Source organism: Cebus imitator, unplaced genomic scaffold (genome assembly GCF_001604975.1).
Source record: "Cebus imitator isolate Cc_AM_T3 unplaced genomic scaffold, Cebus_imitator-1.0 Scaffold422, whole genome shotgun sequence".
NCBI lineage: Eukaryota > Metazoa > Chordata > Mammalia > Primates > Cebidae > Cebus > Cebus imitator.
The window spans coordinates 338220-361179 of NW_016107737.1; the positions used below are offsets into that span (position 1 = coordinate 338220).

At 37.8% G+C, this 22960-nt stretch overlaps 1 protein-coding gene across 5 annotated transcripts in view; it reads left to right on the forward strand.

Moving 5' to 3' along the window:
- Positions 1-22960, forward strand: part of PPARGC1A (PPARG coactivator 1 alpha) — a 297516-nt gene that overhangs the window by 262669 nt on the left and 11887 nt on the right. For all 5 annotated transcript variants that reach the window (XM_017509808.2, XM_017509811.2, XM_017509814.1 and 2 more), the window contains 5 exons: positions 2170-2215; positions 2325-2398; positions 12799-13714; positions 14283-14387; positions 14541-14661. In XM_017509808.2, the coding sequence (XP_017365297.1) occupies positions 2170-2215; positions 2325-2398; positions 12799-13714; positions 14283-14387; positions 14541-14661 (1262 nt within the window). The remainder of the gene's footprint in view (positions 1-2169; positions 2216-2324; positions 2399-12798; positions 13715-14282; positions 14388-14540; positions 14662-22960) is intronic.

A 22960-nucleotide genomic window follows, 5' to 3' on the forward strand; every position in this document is an offset into this window, starting at 1 on the left:
TTGCAGTGAGCCAAGATCACGCCATTGCACTTCAGCCTGGGTAATAGAGCAGAGTCTGCCTCAAAAAAAAAAAAAAAAAAAAATCAAAATGTGGAAAATATGTAAACAATTAGAGATAACTAGGAGGATCGATTGAAATTACCTTTCTTATGGTGTTGTAATTTTTTCTCACCGAACTTCATGTAGGCTTTCCATAAAACATTTTGACGTCAGGTTCTTTCCATTCCCTTAGGATAATTGTCTAGCCATGGTTTACTCATGCATTTCATCCAAATACTGTGAGCTGCATGAAAAAGATGCATTCCTATCTTCAAGTATTCTACTAGTCTCTGGTCTACCAGTTGCTGGAACAGTGTGGATTAAACTCTCAGTAAACCAGATCAATACGCCTCTAATGGCAGCATTTGAGAGTCCGGGTTTATTCAGGGATCAGATTCTGTATGGGGTTTGAGGTCTGTCCCCTTCCTATGGCTCTCATTTCCTGTTGCCTTTGGTCTCATTAACTATGACTTGCTAATTCCTCTCCTTTCATTGACTTTGGCCTTACCTGTACCCAGCAATCACAATTTTGGGAGTCTTTGAGCATTTCAAATAGCCTGTCCTACCTCTTGAAAGCTGGAATTTCAGTGACTGATTTTTAATGTACATGTATTGTGTCACATAGCACATAGTTAATACCTTTATATTTTCTATAGAAATTCTATGGATTATCTTAATTACTAGTTGAGCACCATAAAAGTCAGTAAAGTTTCTTTATAAATGAATTCTTTTTGAAAGACTGATTATAGACACACTCAAAAACTAATAAAAAATCAGCTCATTTATCTGCATATATGAAAAACTGAATCAATCAATATATCTAATTTGTTGACAACATCATGAACTTCATATTTCTGGATGTACATTGGAAAGATGATATACCATTCAATTGTGTAAATCTAAATCTATAAATAAAATATTTACATATTTATTTATCCAAGTAAACTGTCTAAGGCCAATTTGGACATGAATAATATTTTCACATTTCAAAAAAAATTAGTTGTTTGGGTTGATTAATTTACTTTAAAATCTGTTGAATGCAATTTCTTTTGACAATTGGAGAAGGGAAACAGCATCTTGGCCGACTCTGTGAGTAACAATTTTATGGCCCTGAAAATATCACTTAGTATCATTAGGTCTCAGTTACCTCAACCATAAGATAGGAAACTTTATTTAAAGTCCTTTTTGGGTTTGATGCTATGATTTCCATTATGTAAATAAATACCACTTGACCTTTTGAAAGTAATTATTTTAATAAGAAAAAATTGACATAAACGTACATACACATAAGCATATGCTTATAGATAAGCATAGATATACATAATACATGAATGTATATCCCAAGTACGCCTCTCATCATATTTTACCCTCCTTCTGTTCGAAATACAAGAGTGCCTTGGAGAAGCAATTGAAATTTTGGGGTGAGAAGATTTTTACTCCACTCTTCATTATTGGGAAATGCCTCCTGTAGGAAGTAAGACTCAAGAAAGCACAAAAGGAAGTTGTTAGCATCTTTGCAAGTCTACACACCTTTCACCTGATAAACCTGGTATCTTACTTTAGCTGTCTATCATATTTGGGGACCTGAACCCCTTTTAAACTATCTGAGTCAGTGCCTGCTATTTGCCATCATTTCTCAATTAATTTTCAGTGAGTGGAATAGTTACTGCATGAGCTTTGGCCTCATAGAAATAACCTATTATCAGGGCTAGGTATGAAATTATACATTTTAGGAGTAAAATCAACTGAATATTCATAACGTTCTGTCGCCTTGTAGTTACTCTGCTGTTTTCTTTTCTAAACAAAGCGTGTACTGTATTCCAAATTAAAACAGAAAACATGGTTTCTCTCTGATGGTATGATGCAAATTTTGTATCCTTAACAGGGATGGTTCATTTTTGGAAAAATTCTGTTTTCATATGTGTTTTCAAATGGTAGTTTACTGATGCACATGCTGTTTGGAATTTGTTTTAGCATAGTGGACTTTGTCTGACTTTGATCCAATCTTCAGAGATTTCTTAGTTTAGTCTTGCAGTTTTCTGGCTGTTTTTCCAACTTGACCATTGTAAAAAGAAAAGAAATCTAAAAGACACTCAATGTTACATAATTAGTTTCTTTTTTTTTCTTTAGCCAAACCAACAACTTTATCTCTTCCTCTGACCCCAGAGCCACCAAAGTAAGTATTAAAAAATGAAACCATTTTCAGAAAGGGAAGGGGGTTCTAATACATTTGGCTACAGCAACTCCATTTCAGTTTGTTTTTATAAATGTGCCATATCTTCCAGTGACCCCAAGGGTTCCCCATTTGAGAACAAGACTATTGAACGCACCTTAAGTGTGGAACTCTCTGGAACTGCAGGTAAGCCTTATATTTCACTTGGAACTTGTGTGTGTGTGTGTGTGTGTGTGTGTGTGTGTGTGTGTGTGTGTATAATAAGATTAAATAGAGTGCACTCTCTATATGATTAATAAAATTAACAAAGAATACAAAATTGGGGAAGAAGTTATCTGTAAATATTTCCAGTTGCTTATTTTTTTTTTAAATCTAATAAAAAAGACTGAAGTGCTTTAAAAACTTGGACGAACTGAGGAGCTTTTAGGCAAACTTCTGAGTTGGTTGCAAATGGTGCTTTTGCACTAAGTGCTTTAAGTTTAAGCACTTGAACTCCACCAGAAAGTGAATCGTGGTATGTCTAAACAAGAAATTCCTTGGCTCTGGCCATTGCTGATAAGGTTAAAGGAACAGTACATTAAACAAGATGCTTTCAACCAGAACTATGGTGCCTACATGCACCGTGGTTATTGTTGCTAAGTTTAATTTCACACTTTGAGTTTGCTAAGTTACCTTCTTATGAAAGGTCTAATGCATGATTGCATGACTTGGTCAAGCAGTAGAATAGTTAATTTCATGGTATATATATATGTGTGTGTGTGTATATATATATTTATATATATTTATTATATATATATACACACACACACATATATATAGTATATGTGTGGGCAGACACACATATGTACATATATACATATCTTTATAGGTATGCACACATAGACACAAAAATATTTACTTATAAGCATATGCTTAACATCATTTCTAAAATACATACATAACACTATTTTTTAAATACATTATAACTTACATATATGTTTAGAAGTAGCTTTTGTGTATATATGTGCAGCAGAGGCCTTCTTATCTGAGCAGTGACAACCAACAATTGGTGGGTTTATTTAAAAAATTGATTCAAGCATATACTGTTTTATTTTACCTTTGCTTAAAACATAAAAATATACAAATATTACATTTTTTGATAGAAGACAGAGATCTTTACCCTGAGCTTACATTTGCTGTTTGGGGATCCATCTGTTAGCCTCTCTTATATAAACCACACTAATATATTTCTATATTGTACATATCACAGATGGTAGCCATTTTGTGTAGCTTGCTCCTTGAAGGAAAAGATTAAACACAGGGATATAGTAGTCTGAATTCTTCTAGATTTTTATAATTTTTTCCAATATTTTCTAATACCATCCATCCATAACTAATTTGATAGTACTTCATTCAGCAATGATTTTTTTGAGTCTTTTTACAGGAATTATTTTTCATACTCACATTTCATTCATTTACAGAAAATTTTACCATCTTATCTAATTTCAGTCACCAGTACAATGCACATTAACTGTATAGTCTACTGGGGTAATGAGACATATTGATAAGTAGCATGAAAGCAAATATTATTTATTGGATATGTTCTGCAACTTTCTAATAAAGGTAGACCCAGAAGGCAGTTGTTAGTTTGTTGAGTGTGATTGTAATAGCTGTACACGATAGAAATTGGGGAAGCTGAGGTAAAGCCCATTTGCATTACGTAAGAGGAGGGATTTCGAGCTTTGGAAAGCAAGAGAATAAGGACTCAAAAGATGCTGAATGAGGCTAGAAGGTGAAGCTTGGAAACTGCCTGGAGAACAATGTAAAGAGGAGATTGAGGGAGATTTTTTTTTCTCTACAGATATTTTGGGCTTTAAATGCAACGCAACATATAATGTCTACAATTGTCATCTCTTCTAAAAATCAGCAAAATTGGTCGCTTAGTGGTGTTTGAGGATTGTGACAAACACTAATTGTACCTAGGAAGATTCACAAAGGGAGAGAAAGAGTTATCAGAAGGAAAACACTGTAGCACACCTTCAGGTTTAAAGACGATGCTTGTGCAAAGGATTTTTTAAAAATGATTAAGGCAGTTAAAGGACTGAGAGAAATATTTAGGCAATACTTTCATCCTAGTGAATGACAGAGGTGATCCATGGAAAGGAATGTGGAGGAAATTGAGCTCTCCATAGGCTAACCTGACTCAGCCTTCAGGGGAAACAAAAAAATGCACAGATTTTGAAGCATGGGGTTGGAGTAGAGAAAATGTTGATGAAGCAGAGGCAAGAAGGCAGGAAAGCAAAGGGATGCTCAGATGACAATGGATTTGGCAAGGACTGTGAAATCAGTAAGGAGCTACAGAATGACACAGACAAGTACTTTCCCTCCTGGATCTTTTGATTGCTAAGACTCTTCTACACCCTTGATCTTTTCCATACCTTGGTTTCCTCAATTTTAAAGTCATCTTCATAACTACTGATAAAATTATTGTGTAACCAAAAGACTAAAATATAGGTTGAAAAATGAAATTGCCAGTATGCAATCATTTTTGACACACAAAAATGAAATTTCATGTGCTTTGATCTGAATTAAAACAGTTTATAAGCAGCAAAGCTCCAATTGAGAGTAATATATCATGATTTTAAAGAGCAGAAGGATAGTTTGGTGAAGTTTACACAGCCTTGGTTTGGATGTTGGACAAATCTAAATTTAAATTCTGAATGCACTCCCATCTAGTGTGTGGTCTTGGCCCATTTACTTAAACTCTGAAAGATCAGGATTCTTATGCATGATATGAACATGATAATATCTACATCTCACTGGGTCAGTGTGAGGATTAAGTGATAGAAAACATGAACCCCCTTATTATATAAGTACTCAGATAATATTTGATATTTAATTACTAATTCTGAGTTAACTTCATTTGCAGTGGTCATTGTACCTTGCTTCTTATCTTTTCAATTTTTGGCTGTCTTCACCTCTTCCCTTTTATTGCCATTACTGTGTATCCTCTTTGGCAATTTCGTATATGAAGTTATTTATTCTTTTTCTGTGACTGTTCCCCACTATTTTCCCATCAAATTGAACAAATACTGCTTTTAGTGTAGGTATGGAATTTATCAAATGAAGATAGAAAACTCACTTATTTGAGATTCTCTCAGCAGCATCTACTTCTATTTCTACAATTTCTGGCAATTAGGCACTCCCTAAATAGGCACTTTACCTACAGTATCTTCCTTTCTTTCTGCCCATTTCATTGTGGAGGAAAGATTTATACATTGACATCAGCTATTTGATGTCTGAGTTCAAAGCAGGTCTGCCTGAATAGAAATTATGTCTCTTTCCTGAAGTCTGAATTTTAAAAATAGTAATTGACATATGTTATGTTAAATAGGCTTCATTGTACTTGCCAAGTGTCATTGATTGGTACTGTCTGCCAGGAGCATTGCGTTGAGAGGGTTTCTAAGGCCAAGTCTGTGCTCAGGGGGAATGTCATGATCAATTAGTGATGTCTGCCATGGGTGCAGCAGGTGGGTGGAAAGGGTAGAAACAGCATTCATGTTGATAATTTGTTGATCCTTGGTTTACAGACTTAATCGGTTTGGTTGCAGCAGCAGAAGTGACCCAAGCTATGGTGCAGGCCTTCTGGTGTTTTCTTTTTCTTTACTCTCACAAATTATAGTGAAATTTTCCAAATGTTTAAGTGGAAATGTAAAGAGTCAACAAAATTCTAAGACCTCCAGAATAATGCCTCTGCCCCATCTGCAGTGTCTTTGGGAAACAGGAGGGATGTGATAGGAAGTTTGCTTTATTAGGTATTGCCAGCTGGTCTGACTTCTTTGTGATTGTCCTAAACTAGCTCATTTTGGCTGATAAAAAAAAACTCTTTTCTTTTACAGGTGTAAAAACTAATTTGATTTCAAAATAGCTGTTAGTAAAGCAAGATGAGAGAAAAGAGAATGCTCTTTTGGCAGAAGGCATTTAAATCTATTGCATATGGAGATTTTCAGAGTGCTACACTATTTTGTTTCTGAAATGGGAATGGCAAAGCAATGTCAGCTCAACAAGGTGACGGTTTTAACGACAGATATGAAGGAATTTGGGTAGGGACCAAAGTTACCCCAAAATTTTATGTATATATAGAGAGAGCTTTTATTTGTTATTACTGTAGACATTGTAACTGTGGTAGAACTATTTTATGAATGATTAAGAAAATGAGAAAGCAGGCCGGGCACAGTGGCTCAGGACTGTAATCCCAGCACTTTGGGAGGCCGAGGCAGGTGGATCACCTGAGTCAGGAGTTTGAAACCAGCCTGACCAATGTGGTGAAACTCCATCTCCACAAAAAAATCCAAAAAAAAAAAAAAAAGCTAGGTCTGGTTGCAGGCACCTGTGATCCCAGCTTCTCTGGAGGCTGAGGCAGGAGAATAGCTTGAACCTGGGAGGAGGAGATTGCAGTGAACTGAGATTGTGCTGGTGCACTCCAGCCTGGGCAACAGAGCAAGACTCAATCTCAAAAAAGAAAAAGAAAAAAAAAATAAGAAAATGAGAAAGCAAAATATGTAATTAGATGTCTTATCATCCGAAAACAAGGAGCCCTTCATAATTTTTTTCTCCATCGATTTGTGTTTTTCCATATTATTTTAATCAGAGTGGACTTCTGATTTGATGTTATTTATTTTTTACTTAATTTTCTCTCTAGGCTTTAATCAGCAGTCATTCAAAGTATACTTTAGTGGACTTGCAATAAAAGCAATAACAAAACACTCATTAATCAATTTGTAACTACCTCTTTTATGTTGAATTTTACATTGCCTTTTTGGACTCTCCATTTAAAAGTTCATTTTTTTCTGGAAAAATGTAGGAACAAACACCATGAATATTGACAAACAGCTGTAGCCTTTTGGCATATATACTCCTCGTGTAGGTGACATATCTTTGGGAAAGTGGACAAAAGCAAAATATGAGTAGTTATCGGCAGTTTTAAAAGGAAAACTATAGCATCAGAGAACTGGAAGGTGATTTTGACAGGTCACATAATCTATTCCTGTGATTGAAGAATCCAAGAAAGGAAGACCCAACAAATTCTCTTTACAGCCCATTCCAATGCTTGGCAGCTCTTAGTATCAAGGATTTCTTCCATATTTCAGCTATAGTCTTCATTTTCTATTTTCAATCTCATTCTTTTTGACCTAGTGTCTATAACGACAATTCCTTTGTTCCTGGTTTTTCTTTTCTGGAAATGGCACCCTTCTGTTTCTTGTAAGCCAAGGATAGCAAAGGAATTTTCTCATCCACATCAGCTTTTAGGTTTGGCTTTAGCCACGTGAAATTCCGGGTTTCCCTTATTCATCCCTATCTCTGCTCTGTGGGGAATTACACAGGGATCAATTAATGATATCTTCATCTTCCATGAGCAAGAGTTGGGGAATTAGGCATATGTCATAGGAATGTTCGGAAGCTTTTCTCCAAGGCCAGCTTGTTGCCCAGTAACTGGGGGTGATAGGAAAAATACTTAAAATACACTGAAGGCAGGCCACTCCCAAATGGACTGAGTCCTGCCAGAGGACCAGCGGGGGCTGTTGGAGAACCCTCTGTGCCAAGTGTGAACACTTCAGTTGCTGAGTCTGTGGAGCTCCAGTGAGCCCTGGGGAAGCCGGTGCAGATGGAGAGAACACTAGAACAGCCTTTATCAACTGAATATTTTAACAACTGCTGTAGAGGTAACGGTTGGTACTGACTGAGTATCAGCTTTCCCTGCTCTCTTGACACCCACTCCAAATTCGTGAGGCCTGAAATATGTGAGTAGGACAAGTCACACACCTCTCCTTGCTCAGCCTTCCTATTTTGGTGTGTTTTTAAGCAACTTAGAAACTCTTCTCCTGATTTTTTTTTCTTAAATACCTGATTTGGCATGCAGCACATGCAAAATCCTGCTGTTAAACTCGAAAGTTAGTTGCAGATTTTGCAGTAGATTCTGCAAAATGTTATGAACTAAAAAAAAAAAAAAAAAAAGTCCTGCTGAAGTCATTGGGTGAATAGCACTGCACAAGAAACAGAGCCAAGAACTTAGCATTTATCAGAGTCATTCAATTAAACAAACAATCCCAAAAGAAAACTCCTCCAAGAAAATCGTTTCATAGCGATAATGTAAAACAAAACAAAACTTGTATTTGCCTTTTTAAAAAAAAAATAAAAGGGCTGTTTAAAAAGATGGCTGTAGAGTGTGTACCACTTCTCCCAGATTTGCTGTGCAGAAGTGCATAAGTGTGAGTGATGTAGAGGTGCTTGTTTATTATGGAGCACATTTCAATGCAGTAATCATAAATATTGCTAAGGTTGTGCTCTGTTGAAATATGACCTACATACTCTTGATTGTTTGTGTTATGTGATTTGTCTGACACCCATTACATTCTGGGTAATAGCAGCCATTTGTTGCTCTGCACAGCAGGCTCTTTTGACAAAAGAAAATAGGCGGCAATAAAAAAGCTATAGTCTGAATTACATTCTGCACCGAGCTGCACTGCTGAGAGTTTGTGCAAGTGTGTTAACAATGCTCGGAACTGCCTCTTGTCAGCCTTCAGCCTGTAATGGCCATCTGTCCTCACATAAATCTGTCAAAACCTGCTAAGTTCAAGAGAAAGCACAGAATATACCTTGTACTGTCAACACCAAAATGTACACATTCCCCAGAAAATCAACACGCAGGAAATAATCCAGAGGTTATGGGAGGCATTAGCACTGTTGATTTGGGCTTGTGGCATGAAATCGAGAGTCTGGCGATTAGTGGGAAGATGGGCAAAGGTGGTGGCATCAAGGGATTGAGCACCCACCTCCCTCTTACTTCAGGGGGAAGAGTTCTGGATAGGGGAGATGAGGCTAGAGAAATATAACTAGTTCAGAGGCAGCAAGGGGTTGCCGGTCTCATCAGCAGCTCTGAAAACCTTAACACTATGTTAAGAGAAAAAAAGATACTCCTTGCACTTTTGCTTTGTTTGGTCTGGCTTTGGGTCTCAACTCCATCTGGAGATAGGCTTTCACTTAGGGAGGCTTGGTGATAGGAAGTCTTGTCATCCGTGAGATTTCTCAATCTTGCTCTGAGATATTCTCTGGTTAGAGATGTTTCAGTGAACAATGAAGAGTTTAGGGAATTAGCCAAATTATTTTCCTCTCCCCATCTACTCACTAATCCTGAAATATCTTCCATTCAATAAGCAAGTATTACTTATTTGTTTCAACAAGTGGTGCCAACAGAAATGTGCAATTCTGGTATTTTTACTCACAGGGCATATTTGATGGTCTCTGGGTGTTTCCATCAATTTTAAGCATATATGCAGAAAAACATACTCATGTCAAATTTTAAAGAAGTGCCTTTCTATTAAAACGGATTGTGAAGTCCCTGGAGGCTGAGTCCCTGAAATAGCAGTATCTGGTATTATATCCAGCACATAGTAAGTGTTCAACAAATGTCAGTTCAATGGCCACAGGCTGTCTAATGTCTGATGGAGGTAAAAGGCTTTGTTTTTAACTCAAAGAAAGTACAATCAAGGTGTCGCCACTCCCCAGAGCAACTTGAGAACCAGTTATTTAAGCGGTAATGAGCTCAGGTACTAGGACAAGTGTTTCAAATTTTCAAGACTCAGAAGGATTTCTATATTTGAAATCCCTAGATACCTGAGCTATTTTTAGAACCAGTCTCTCTTTAATAGTGGCCTAATTTGGCGTTCCTGAAGTTTAAGGTTTCTTTTTATAAATCTAAAATGTCTGTCAAAATATGTGTACCTTGAGAGTACACAGTAGCCTGCTGCAGACACTCTAGGGCTGGGGTTCTCCAGGTGTGGTCTGTGAAGCATCTCGTTCAAAATGTTTACCCAGGCTGGGCGCGGTGGCTCATGGCTGTAATCCCAGCACTTTGGGAGACCAAGGACGATGGATCACAAGGTCAGGAGTTCGTGACCAGTCTGGCCAATATGGTGAAACCCTGTCTCTACTAAAAATACAAAAAAAAATTAGCTGGGTGTGGTGGCAGGCACCTGTAAACCCAGCTACTCAGGAGGCTGAGGTAGGCGAATCACTTGAACCCAGGAAGTGGAGGTTACAGTGAGCCAAGATCACACCACCACACTGTCGCCTAGGCAACAAGAGCAAGACTCTGACTCAAAAAAAAAAAAAAATTTGTTTGCCCAGTTTCCCAAGTGATTCTTTGGCTGCTGAAATGTGAGGCCCACTACTAAAGGAGAATCTAGAAAAATTAAAATTAGTGCAAAATAATAATGCAATAAATGTGCCCAAGCGACATCCCACAAAGAGCTTATAATCGATTTGGAATGACAAGATAGAATTCACATTCAAAATGTATAGCAATATGTGATTGGTTTCGAGAGAGAGATCCTGACAGTAAATTATAAAAGAAGTCAAAATTACCCTAGCTTGGGGTGATCATGCAAAGATTTATGGAGTTGAATGTTAGGAGGTTGAATGTCATTTTCTCCAATTCAAGAACTATGTCGTTGGACACGTTTGACTGGTATTTAATCAGCAAAGAGAGATTATTTATCATTATTTCTTTAAGTATCTCAGGCTCCTACAAGAAATATTTGAGAATGTTTTTTTTTTCTTGCTGGGAATTAATATCTTTAAATTTGTTGCAGTGGTAATTGAAGGCAGCATGTAGAAGAAATCAGTATGCATGAATAAGGCAGTGCAATAGGTAAATAAGTGAAAACGGAGAGAAAAGAAAAGATTGACCAAATAGGAATTTCTTAGATTGAGTAAAAGACATACTCATCTATGAAAGAGGAAACGAGAGGTGAGTGTGCCTCAGTGACACAGATGTTTGATTCATTCATATAAGTAACGCCCTTTGCTACAGTGAAGAGTGGGGCAAAGAGCCATCCAACAAAGGGAAGCTTTTTTGAGACTCAGGTGTGACCATGGATGGAGTACAGTGTCCCATTCTCTTTGTGTTTACATTTCTCTGTCTTTCTGAACTTTTCTGGGTTGGAACTCCAGAGTCAAACCATTTTGCATTCATGTACCTTTTCTTCTCTCAGGGAGAATTAGCTTTGAATAATAAAAATTGCCAAATATTGGTGTAAAATATTTCATTTTAGAGAAAACATTCATTCCTTCCATTTCTTTATTATAAAGTAGGAGAGTGAGGAAGCATCTTCCTATTCACATCAAAATTTCATGTGGCTTTCTGTGACCTACTTGGCTCTTGATGTGTGTGTGTGTGTGTGTGTGTGTGTGTGTGTGTGTGTGTATGTGCGTGTGTCTGCGTTTATATATATATATATATTTTTATTTTCCAGGAAGGTAGTGTTTTCTTTTCCTTGAAACTTGCCTTAAGTCTAACCCCAGGCTTGTTAGCAGACTTGAAGTTCTTTTTGCTGAATAGCATTCACCTAGCCTCCTCAATAGAAAGTGTGTTGTAAACTAAAATGCTCCCGTGTAAGCATAAAGTCATTTGAACTCCAGCCTGCCCTTGGTCAAAGTTCCTTGGACTCTGAAGCTACTTCACAATGCTTCTTCCTCGGCACAAAGGGATGAGTAGGACTTATTCAGTGGGGACACTCAGCAGAGGGAATTACTGTGCTTCACAGACTTTCCCACACTGGTTTCTGATGAAATGTTCTGCCCTCCTGTAGAAAAGCAGAAACAGCAACAACTGATGGCTGTTCCTCTTTCTTCCTTTTTATTTATTTAACTAGTTAGCTGCTAAAACTTGGCTGAGTTTCAATCCCTCGGTCCTATAACCTTCCCTTATGTTGTGCTCTATATAAAATGGTCCGCCGGCCCTGTGATATTTAGTGTTACTGTTCACTTAGGTTTCTGTTGCAGAACCATATTTTAGACAGAATGTATTAGTAATGCTTACAAGAATGTGTTATACCTACATTAGCCATGGTTTACTAGGTTAATGAGCTGTGACGACAAAGAATCATTGCCGTTAAGTTGTAGAGTTGCTCTAGGTCCCTGCATTTGGCTGTTGTATTTCACTGAACTTACTCTGAAGTTGCTTATGTCACTCTCACCATTGCCCCACATTTCCTGCCATCCCATCTTTTTTTTTTTCCTTTTAAGTTGCTTAATTCCTAGGCTCGAAGGGTAGATTCTCATGATTGGACAAAGACCTCTGAGCCGCTTGCATCCTCTGTGATGTGCTTTGCAGACAAATGCTACCAAGGCTATTCTCTGATTCCTTAGTCCCTCTTTATTAATTTTCCATAAAGCAGCCCATACAATCCCCTTGAAAATGCAAGCTTTGGTAATAATGCCTCGTTCTGTGCAGGCCAGGGGTGACATGTTCATGTTTTCTGGGAAGCAGGATTTGTTAGCGTTGGTGTTTGAAATACAAAAGATCACAGCTCTGCCTCCCTCTCAGCAGTGTAGATCCATCTTTTCTTGGTGACAGAGGCTTAGGGGATGAGTCAGTTTTTCAGGCCGCGTCATGAAATTAGTTTCCTTCTTCTTCACTCAGTTTGAACTCTTGTCTGAAATCTTGGAAAAATTAAAAACATGTGTCTTGGCATTTAAGAGCGTTATCTCTTTTCTCTTCCTCTCCATTTTTTTGTTTTTGTTTTTGTTTTTAATTTTTGCCTTAGGCCTAACTCCACCCACCACTCCTCCTCATAAAGCCAACCAAGATAACCCTTTTAGGGCTTCTCCAAAGCTGAAGTCCTCTTGCAAGACTGTGGTGCCACCACCATCAAAGAAGCCCCGGTACAGTGAGTCTTCTGGTACCCAAGGCAATAACTCCACCAAGAAAGGGCCGGAGCAATCGGAGTTGTATGCACAACTCAGCAAGTCCTCAGTGCTCACTGGCGGACACGAGGAAAGGAAGGCCAAGCGGCCCAGTCTACGGCTGTTTGGTGACCATGACTATTGCCAGTCAATTAATTCCAAAACGGAAATACTCATTAATATATCACAGGAGCTCCAAGACTCTAGACAACTAGAAAATAAAGATGTCTCCTCCGATTGGCAGGGGCAGATTTGTTCTTCCACAGATTCAGACCAGTGCTACCTGAGAGAGACTTCGGAGGCAAGCAAGCAGGTCTCTCCTTGCAGCACAAGAAAACAGCTCCAAGACCAGGAAATCCGAGCCGAGCTGAACAAGCACTTCGGTCATCCCAGTCAAGCTGTTTTTGACGACGAAGCAAACAAGACCAGTGAACTGAGGGACGGTGATTTCAGTAATGAACAATTCTCCAAACTACCTATGTTTATAAATTCAGGACTAGCCATGGATGGCCTGTTTGATGACAGCGAAGACGAAAGTGATAAACTGAGCTACCCTTGGGATGGCACGCAATCCTATTCATTGTTCAATGTGTCTCCTTCTTGTTCTTCTTTTAACTCTCCATGTAGAGATTCTGTGTCACCACCCAAATCCTTATTTTCTCAAAGACCCCAAAGGATGCGCTCTCGTTCAAGGTCCTTTTCTCGACACAGGTCGTGTTCCCGATCACCATATTCCAGGTCAAGATCAAGGTCCCCAGGCAGTAGATCCTCTTCAAGGTAAACCTTGGCAAAACCCTAAGAACACGCAAGGTGTTCCTAAGAATTAAAAAAAAATATAAACTAAAATACAAATAAAAATTTGAAATCTGCAGTCATTCCAGCCCCTGACCACTGCATTCCTGGCACTGCTGGAAATAAAGAGAATGATGTTACATTCACATCTCTCTTCATGTTCTCTTAAATCTGTCAGCTCTGAGCACAGTGCCTTGAGCCAGTCCTATCAGAGAGAGCAATTTGTAAGAAACTTGCTCGTCTAACTTTTTCCATTACCTGGAGTGCTGCCCTGTGCCAGGATAGTGGAGATCCATGCAAGATAAAGCTGACAGTGTACCAGACCTGGTGCTCAGTGTTAACGTCAGTAAGAGATGCTGAGAGAGAACACATCACTCCCAGCCCTCTGAACTGACTAGATGATCACAGACTGTCACTGGGAAATCTCACTAGGAGCTGGGAAGAAAAAGCCAGTCTCTGTAATACAGTGTTCCAGAGGATGTGCCACAGTGCCGATAAACTTGGGTTAAGTGGCAGTTGCAAATAGCCTTTTTGTTTTTCTCCTCTGCCGCAGATCCTGCTATTACTATGAGTCAAGTCACTACAGACACCGCACGCACCGAAGTTCTCCCTTGTATGTGAGATCACGTTCAAGATCGCCCTACAGCCGTAGGCCCAGGTAATGAGGCATGTCATTTTTCTTTGGCTCCCTTTATCCCTTCCTTGAGATGACAAGATTTTCCCTAAATCCCTATCCCCCTTCCCATATTATTATTCATTTTGCTCGTGCAAATTGAGGTGGTTGACTTAGTGATGAAGTTATGTTTCCCAGGTATGACAGCTACGAGGAATATCAGCATGAGAGGCTGAAGAGGGAAGAATACCGCAGAGAGTATGAGAAGAGAGAGTCTGAGAGGGCCAAGCAAAGGGAGAGGCAGAGGCAGAAGGCAATTGTAAGTGACGTGGAGCTCACTTCTATTTTAAAGCACGGTTTATTCTTTTTTTCTGTGTGCTTTTTTGGTGATAGATTAGAAAATTTTAAAAAAGCTAAATATTTGTTAGTTTGTTAGAACAGGCCATTTTCAGCCTTTTGGCTTTAAAACATCTGTAAGTCTTCAATCCCTGTTAACCCAACTTATTGGAAAACAAAATATTTGTCAGTATATTTCTCACTCACAGTCTGATTTTGAAGTTCATTACTGTCTTCACCTTCTGTTTTGAAAAATGGAGGGAGAAGAGATTATTTTTAGTCGGATATTGGTTCCTTCTGGTCAAGGATGAGGCTTTCTTTCTATTTCCTGTTACTTCTCTCTTTGAGTGGAAAATGAGGACGTATTGCTATCTCATTTCAGTTTTTGTCTTTTTGGCTGGCAAGAGACTTAAATTGTCCATGGAGAGATTGAGTTCAAGTTAGATTTAAAGGAGGCAGTAGAGGAAGATTTGCTAGGAAAGTTATCATTTCTGGCCAAGCACAGTGGCTCATGCCTGTAATCCCAGCACTTTGGGAGACCAAGGCAGATGGATTACTTAAGGCCAGAAGTTTGAGACCAGCCTGGCCAACATAGGGAAACCCTGTCTCTACTAAAAATATAAAAATTAGCCAGGTGTGGTGGTGCATGCCTGTAATCCCAGCTACTCAAGAGTCTGAGGCAGGAGAATTGCTTGAACCTGGAAGGTGAAGTTTGCAATGAGCCAAAATTGCACCACTGAACTCCAGCCTGGGTGACAGAGTGAGATGCTGTCTTAAAAAAAAAAAAAAGAAAAAGAAAAAAGAAAAGAATAAAAGTCATCATTTCTTCTGTGTGATGGTCACCATCTAACTGGGTAGTCGATACATCCATATTTCTTATGAACTACTTTTCAATAATATTTTATGGATTTTACCACCACTTACCGGGGGCATTAATTTACTTGACATATAGACAGTGCTGGCTTTTCTGTGTAAAGATCCAGATTATGTTAAACTTGTTTGCTCTCTGAAGGTCAGTTCTCATTTTCAGCAGCTGCTAACTAGTGGGTAGACTTTACTCTAGCTCCCTACTGCTGTTTATCAACCTACCCTTTGGATGGCAAAAATAAGGCAGTCCAGTTGGCAAAATCCAGCTCATGCCCACGGCAGACATTCCTAATCGATAATAGAACTCTTTCCCATCGAGCCCCCTCAGAGCTTTACGGTCTTTCCTGATGTGGTGCTCTAGGGAGCCATGACTAATCGATGAGATATAGCACTGCTTTTGTTCAACACAACTGCTGCTTGCCTGTGTTAGCCACTCAGAGTTAGCTCAGTGCAGGTCAGCTTTTGACATATCTTGCGTCTAAGCTAGCCAAGACTTAGGGAAATTATTTTTGACTGTAAAGGTTAGATTTATATGTTATCTTTAAGAAAACTCACTAACATCAACACAATTTTGCAAAACCTGTATAAAAGAGCTGACTAATGGAATCAAAATCAAGGATTGGCCAACAGTTACCAGCTGGAGGAAAAAGGTTAAATGAGAAATTTGTTCAACACAGGAACTTAAGAAGAAAGAGTGAGAAGTAATTGAACACGTAGGCCAAAGTTTTGTGGGGGTTGCTGCCATTTACCCAAGACTGAATCAAAGGCATTTTGCAAATTATATTTTCCCTCATTTTTTCAGCTTCCAAATGAGCAGTGATATTAAGATTTGCCAAAGTGTCATTAGTTAACACTTACGAAGACTAATGAAAATTAAATTCAATTTTTCTAATATCACTTTATTTAATTAATGGCCTATTCAATAATTATAATAACTCACATTTATATAGTGCCATATAGTTTGCAAAGCCTTTTAATACAGAGCATTATAATCATTACAAAAGACAATTGTGTTGAGCAAACCCATAGGAAAATGATTATTTTGGTGTTTACAAATTTATATTTTATAAAATCCTTCAATTTTTCCCCAAAAAATAGGACATTAAAGAGAGAGATTAATAGTTTCATCATAAATTTCTTCATATGGCTAAGACACAACACAGTTACAACTAAAGCCAGATTAATATTTTAATCAAAAATGTGTAAATAAATGACCTGTGTTTATTTTATGCCTTCTAAAGATGATTAAGTGCCAGATACTTAATAAAGAAAGGAAGGGAGACATCTTCTTTGTCGCTAATTTGGCCCTTTACAAATAGAACAAATGGTGTCGTTGGTCTAGGTGAGACAAAAGCACCCTGACGGTTACCAGCCTCAGCTTGGAAGCATCTCCTGTCCCTTTGTGTCACAAATGTTGACTAGTTTCTCTAGTAATTCTTAGATGAAAATAATCTGTATCAGTTCTCTTCCAAACAGCACTTGTAATGCAAGTGTCAACTTGGTTTATATTAAATCATTTTACAGTAACTAGACATTTGTGAGAACTTTGGCTTTGAAGTTTGTTTCTGTTTTTAAAAACAGATTGAAGGAAACCTAGAACATAGAGATTGTTTACTAACAGAGTAAACTATAAATAATAAGTGCTTAATAAAGATTTGGGGCCAGGCGCAGTGGCTCACGCCTGTAATCCCAGCACTTTGGGACACTGAGGTAGACAGAGCACAAGGTCAAGAGATCAAGACCGCTCCTGGCTAACATGGTGGAACACTGTCTCTACTAAAAATACAAAAATTAGCTGGGCATGGTGGCACACACCTGTAATCCCAGCTGCTCTGGAGGCTGAGGCAGGAGAATCACTTGAACCCAGGAAGACAGAAGTTGCAGTGAGGAGAGATTACGCCATTGCACTCCAGCCTGGCGACAAAGTGAGACTCTGTCTCAGAATACGTACATAAATAAATAGATATTTGGGACTTAGTGTTGAACCAATTTCCACTTGGACAAACATTGCTATTTCTATTTAACATAAGTAAAAACTCATAGCTCTTTCTGTAATAAATATTTGCCATATGCTTGGGGTATAAAATTAGGAAAGATATGGTCACTGTATCCAAGGAGCTTCAACTCTATTGGCAGATGAGAATTCACAAACAGACAATACAAGGTGATAAGTGCTATTATAAGGGGTACATCTGTGGCACTGCGGTGGTATATTGGGGGATACACAGATCTGGGTATGAAGGGGAACATCCTCAGACACGGTGAGATTGATCCAAATCCTAAAGTGAGGAAGGATAAAGGTTTTCTCCACCTGCAGCATCCAATATGGAAGCATTTAGCCACATGGCTAATTTGACTGGGCCATATTAAGATGCACTTTGTGACTGGATTTAGAAGACTTAGTATAAAAAATAGTGTAAAATACCTCACTAATCTTTTTATATCAATCACAAATTGATATAATGTTTTGGACATGTTGAGTCCAACACAATATATTATTAACATTGAATTTTTCATATTTTTACTTTTTAAAATGTGGCTCTTGGAAATTTTTAAATGACATATACTGCATTGTGTTGTTACTGGACATTGTTGTTTTAGACAGAGGCTACAGATTATACTAAGCCTCTAAAAAAGAATAAGTTATATTGAGAAACTACTAGTCATTTAATCAGAACACTGAGGCACAAGAGGGGCTAGAAATAAGTCTAGAGGGAATGGTGGAAGACAGCCTAAAGGGTCTTATAATTTATGCTAAAGATTTTGAAATCTGTCTTGAAGGCTTCATGGAAATATTTAATGAGTTTACCCACATGAATATTTTTTGATTGATTTCCTTCCTCCAAATGATTGGCTTTCTAGTGCCATAATGCATTCCCAAAGTGTTTTTGTATGGACTTGAGTGCAGGGATACATGCAATGATTTTTAACTGATTTGAAAAAAATTAGCTTGAAAATGTGGACATAGAACAGCTAAGGGAGCTAGGACAGTCCAGACCTAGGTTGGTCAAGTAGGTGATGTCCTTTCAATTTTTGAAACGCTCTTAATGTAATGAGTAAGAAGCAAATTACATTGAAGATATATTGGGTGCAGTATTGGGTTATCCATTAATCAAAGCAATCATATATTTAGGGAACCAGAAAAACAGAGGCTCCAAAAGCCAATGGGGATACAAAAAACCTTTAAAAATTTAATAATTGATATTTTACAAAATTAAAGTCATAGTTTTAACCTTTGTCTGCATTACTTCTGTTTTGAGTTCCATAGGTAGGAGGTATTTCAGGATATCTGTAAACTTTTCATTGCTTATGTTTCTAAAATCTTAATCCAACCCTAGTTGAGTGAACTAAATCAGAAAGCAAAGAGAACACTAATAATTAGTAATAAAAAATGCAAAACCATATACAGCGGTTGAGTGTTAACCATTGTTTCAGTTGCCACTTTCCTGCAATTTCCATCCAGACTTTCTCAAAAAGCAATTCACTTTCTGCCTTTCTCAGACTCATAAGCTTGAAATAATTCAGGTTATATTGGGACTCTACAAGCCAGAGTTTAATACTTAATGTCTAAACTGTCACTGCTCTAATTTCCTGTGGAGTTCTAAGTCCAACTCCATTTGCAATCTGTACACTTTTCTGCCAGAAAACATGATAATGGGTGGTTAATTTAAAGGGCAAATCTAGACATCATGATATGGCTCAGCACTGAAAACCAAAACCAGGTGTGCTCGGGCAGCAATGACTATGCTATTTTACTTCCCTGTTGGTCAGTGTCCAGCTCAGAAGCCAGAGACAGTATATTACTGCTGATAATTATAAACTTCTTCCAAATGAAATGAAAAAAAATTGTGCAATTCCTCAGAGTTATTCTTTTTTAGGGAAAATGAAATGGCTTTCTAGTCATGTGTCTTTAAAGAGATATTTTAGATGTGTAAGTATATGTTATATTATGACTCTAAGTTCAATATTTAGAAACATTCAGTTTTATGGCAAGATGAGTAAGTTCTAGAGATTCACTATATAACATAGTTCCTATAGTTAACTATACTTTTGTACACTTTAAAATGTTGAGAGGCTAGATTTCAGGTTGTTACACCCCCCCCCCCCCCGCAAAACCACACATACAGAGGGAGAAAAAAACCCACAAAAGAACACAAATAAATTTTGGAGGTGATGGATACATATGGTCCCATGATTGTGGTGATGATAACAAGGATATAGGCATATTCCCAAACCTATCAAAATGTATATATTTGCTATGTATAATTTTTGATATATCAATTATACTTCAGTAAAGCTCTTTCAAAAAGTAGCTATCCATACTGTTACTCAATAGTTTTCATGTTTTCTGACTTACCAGTGTGTTTACTTGCATGTTAGCTTTTATTTGCCTCTTAGCTCTTAAGTAGACTTCCTGGACTTGTCCACATCAACCAGCTTTAGATGCTATGCAGGGATATTTGCACACAGTACTTGAATGGGGGACACTTTGGAAAATTTAATGCTACAATTTTGCTTTTTTCTCTAAGAACACCCCCTAGTAGTAGGCATTTATTCAATACCCTCTGAATTAGGTTACATAATCAATATTAAGGACAAGAAAAAAAACACTATTTAGCATTTTTTAGAATCCATCCATGGTATTTATAATATCTTTGCAATTTTTGAGGCAGTCAGGTTACAGCTAATCTAGGAATGAACTCCAGTCTTTCATTTCCAAAGTTGATATATAGTTTCCTTAGCATAGAAGGAAAGATTTTTACATTATTCTGACTCGGAAACGTGGAGAGAACTGAAATCTACATATCAGGCTCTTCCTTGTTACCTAGCATAACAGGACATTTTAGAGAGATAACCCATTAAAAAGCATCAAATGTAGAGGTAAGAATTCAACAAATGTTTCTCTCTCTATTACCTTCTGCCTTTTCTTAGTCAAACCCCTTTTATCAGGAGTAGTTTATTTGATGAGAAACAACCATTGTATATTTTCCCCCAGCTAAGTGGGAAGCTCTAGACTCTTTTTGATAAAGGTTTTAGTAATGTGAAGTCAGTTAATTCAGTTAGTTTTTTGTTTCTTTATTTATCCCCTGCGTTTTAGTAGAATGAGGATTTACTGTAGCTGTTAATGCAACATAAGTCTTCAATTTTATTATCCACCCCATCAGCATACTGGGTTTTGTGAAAACTGAAGCTAAAAGTTATTTGATAAATGTTCCACCCTACTCAATAGTGAAAACTGGCCTGAAAATCATTTTTCAAGGAGCTGTTTCCAAAGGTTTAGAGTTCCTCCAAGCCTTTAAGAAGTTGAAAATGTTATTAAGCATTTTGATTTCTTTCCCTTTCATCTCCTGTTTAGAAATTAATGTCTTGAAAAATTGGCTGCAAATGTTAAGGTTTTTTTAAAGATATGAAATCTATTCGTCTGTCTAGTACAACTGCAACATGTTTAAAAGAATCAGTTCTTTGCTTGACATTTTGGCCAATCTTGGAAAGATTTTTGTCTTTGCTTTCTAGGCGTTAGGATGCCTTTTATTTTCATTTTTAGCAGTAGGAAAATCAAGCACATCAGTAATTTTCTCAAATAAGAATTTCAACATGTATTCAATCTCTGATCTTTGTAAGGTAGGAGGCATGGTCCCATTCCTGTGGTTCATAAAAAGAGATGGTAGACAAACAGGTAATTCAAGCAATTGTGGAGCAGCCCTTTGGCTTCCTGTTTCTCCCCTCTAGGTTATATCTTCTTTTTACTGTAGAATGTATCAGTATCCATTATAAAAGGTCCTCTGGTTTATATTTTGTATGGGATCATTTTTGCATACAACTTTGTATAAAGCTGCAATTCAGAGACTGTCCCAATATGTCTGCATATGGGCATACATATGGTCGATTTTCACTTTAACTTCAAATTTCCTTGAATACATAGGCTGTGTGTATTCCCATAATGGTAGTTGAGCAATTTATTTGCAATGGCTCAATATCTTTCTCTCACTTCTGCATTTCCCCCTCCTTTCTCTCTATATAGTAGTAACTTTCCTAAAAGGCTCATTTAAAAAAAAAAAAATTCCTTAACACCCAGGAAAGCTGGCGCCAGGAAGTTTAAGTTTAGATAACAGTCCCATCACATTTGGCTGTTTGACTAGAGCTGGCTGCGTAAATAGAATGGAATGTGGTGTTATGATTCCCTTGCTCAAGTGTGCAAAGATGGTCTGGGATGTGCCTGTCTATCCATTTCTACTTCCTGACTGCCAGGATGTGCTCAGTGCTCTGAAGCAGCACAATCACAGCCTTCAATTGAGACATACAATCTACATGGAAGGGCATCAGGCAACCTGCTCTGTTTACTCCACTTCATTGGGTCAGTTATTTAGGCTCAATGGCTATTGTCAGAAGAGTTATGTTTTACCAACTGTTTGTTATCCCCTACCTTTGATTTTCACAAGTGATTTGTATGAGCAAGATCCCTGCAAACATGTAGTCGAAAACATGTAGCTACTTCTTATACTTAAATCTGTAAAATCAAATTATGGAAATCTTTGTTTCTTCACTCAACTGAGCTATATGAGCAAGGTTTTTTCCCTGTGATAAAATACCAAACCTAATTTTCCTTCTCTTTTGTGCTAGAGAGTCTCAGAGAATAAGGACCACACTTAGGCATCTTTGATGTAATGAAGGGAATGGGGTAAATGTTCAAGATGAATAATTGATTAGTAATTAATTGATTTTTCAACATATTTATTGATAGTCTGTTATGTTTCAGTGCTTTATTTAAAATAAACACAGTAGTGAATAGAACAGATATGGTCTCTACTGTCATGTAGCTTTTATTATCCTGGGGAGGTGGATGTTAAGTAGTGGGTAAACTATTAATTGCAATTGGAAAGGAGAGTTTTTCATAAGAGCAGCTAGTAGGAATTCTGACCTCATTGCAAGTCTCAGAAAAAAATGGTGATTGCTGAGCTCAAGGTTATTGTAGACAGTGTGTGTGTGTGAGAGCATTGGGAGTGGTGCAGTGTGAATAGGGTGTTCCAGTAGCAGGAAAACAGCATGTGCAAAGACCTTGGGAAGGAAGGTATACAGTATATACTAGACTAGTAGAAGCTCAACATGGCTGGAATAGAAAGTCACAGAAAGAATGTGATATGGGAGATAAAGCCCATGGTTACAATAGGTCCAGACCATACAGGGCCTTGTAGGTCTTGTTAATGATTTAGGTCTTTCATTAAAAGTTATGAGATGCCATTGGAATGTTTTAGAAGTCGGCTGGGCACGGTGGCTCATGCCTGTAATCCCAGCACTTTGGGAGGCCAAGGCTGGTGGATCACGAGGTCAAGAGATTGAGACCATCCTGGTCAACATGGTGAAACCTTGTCTCTACTAAAAACACAAAAAATTAGCTGGGCATGGTGGCGCGTGCC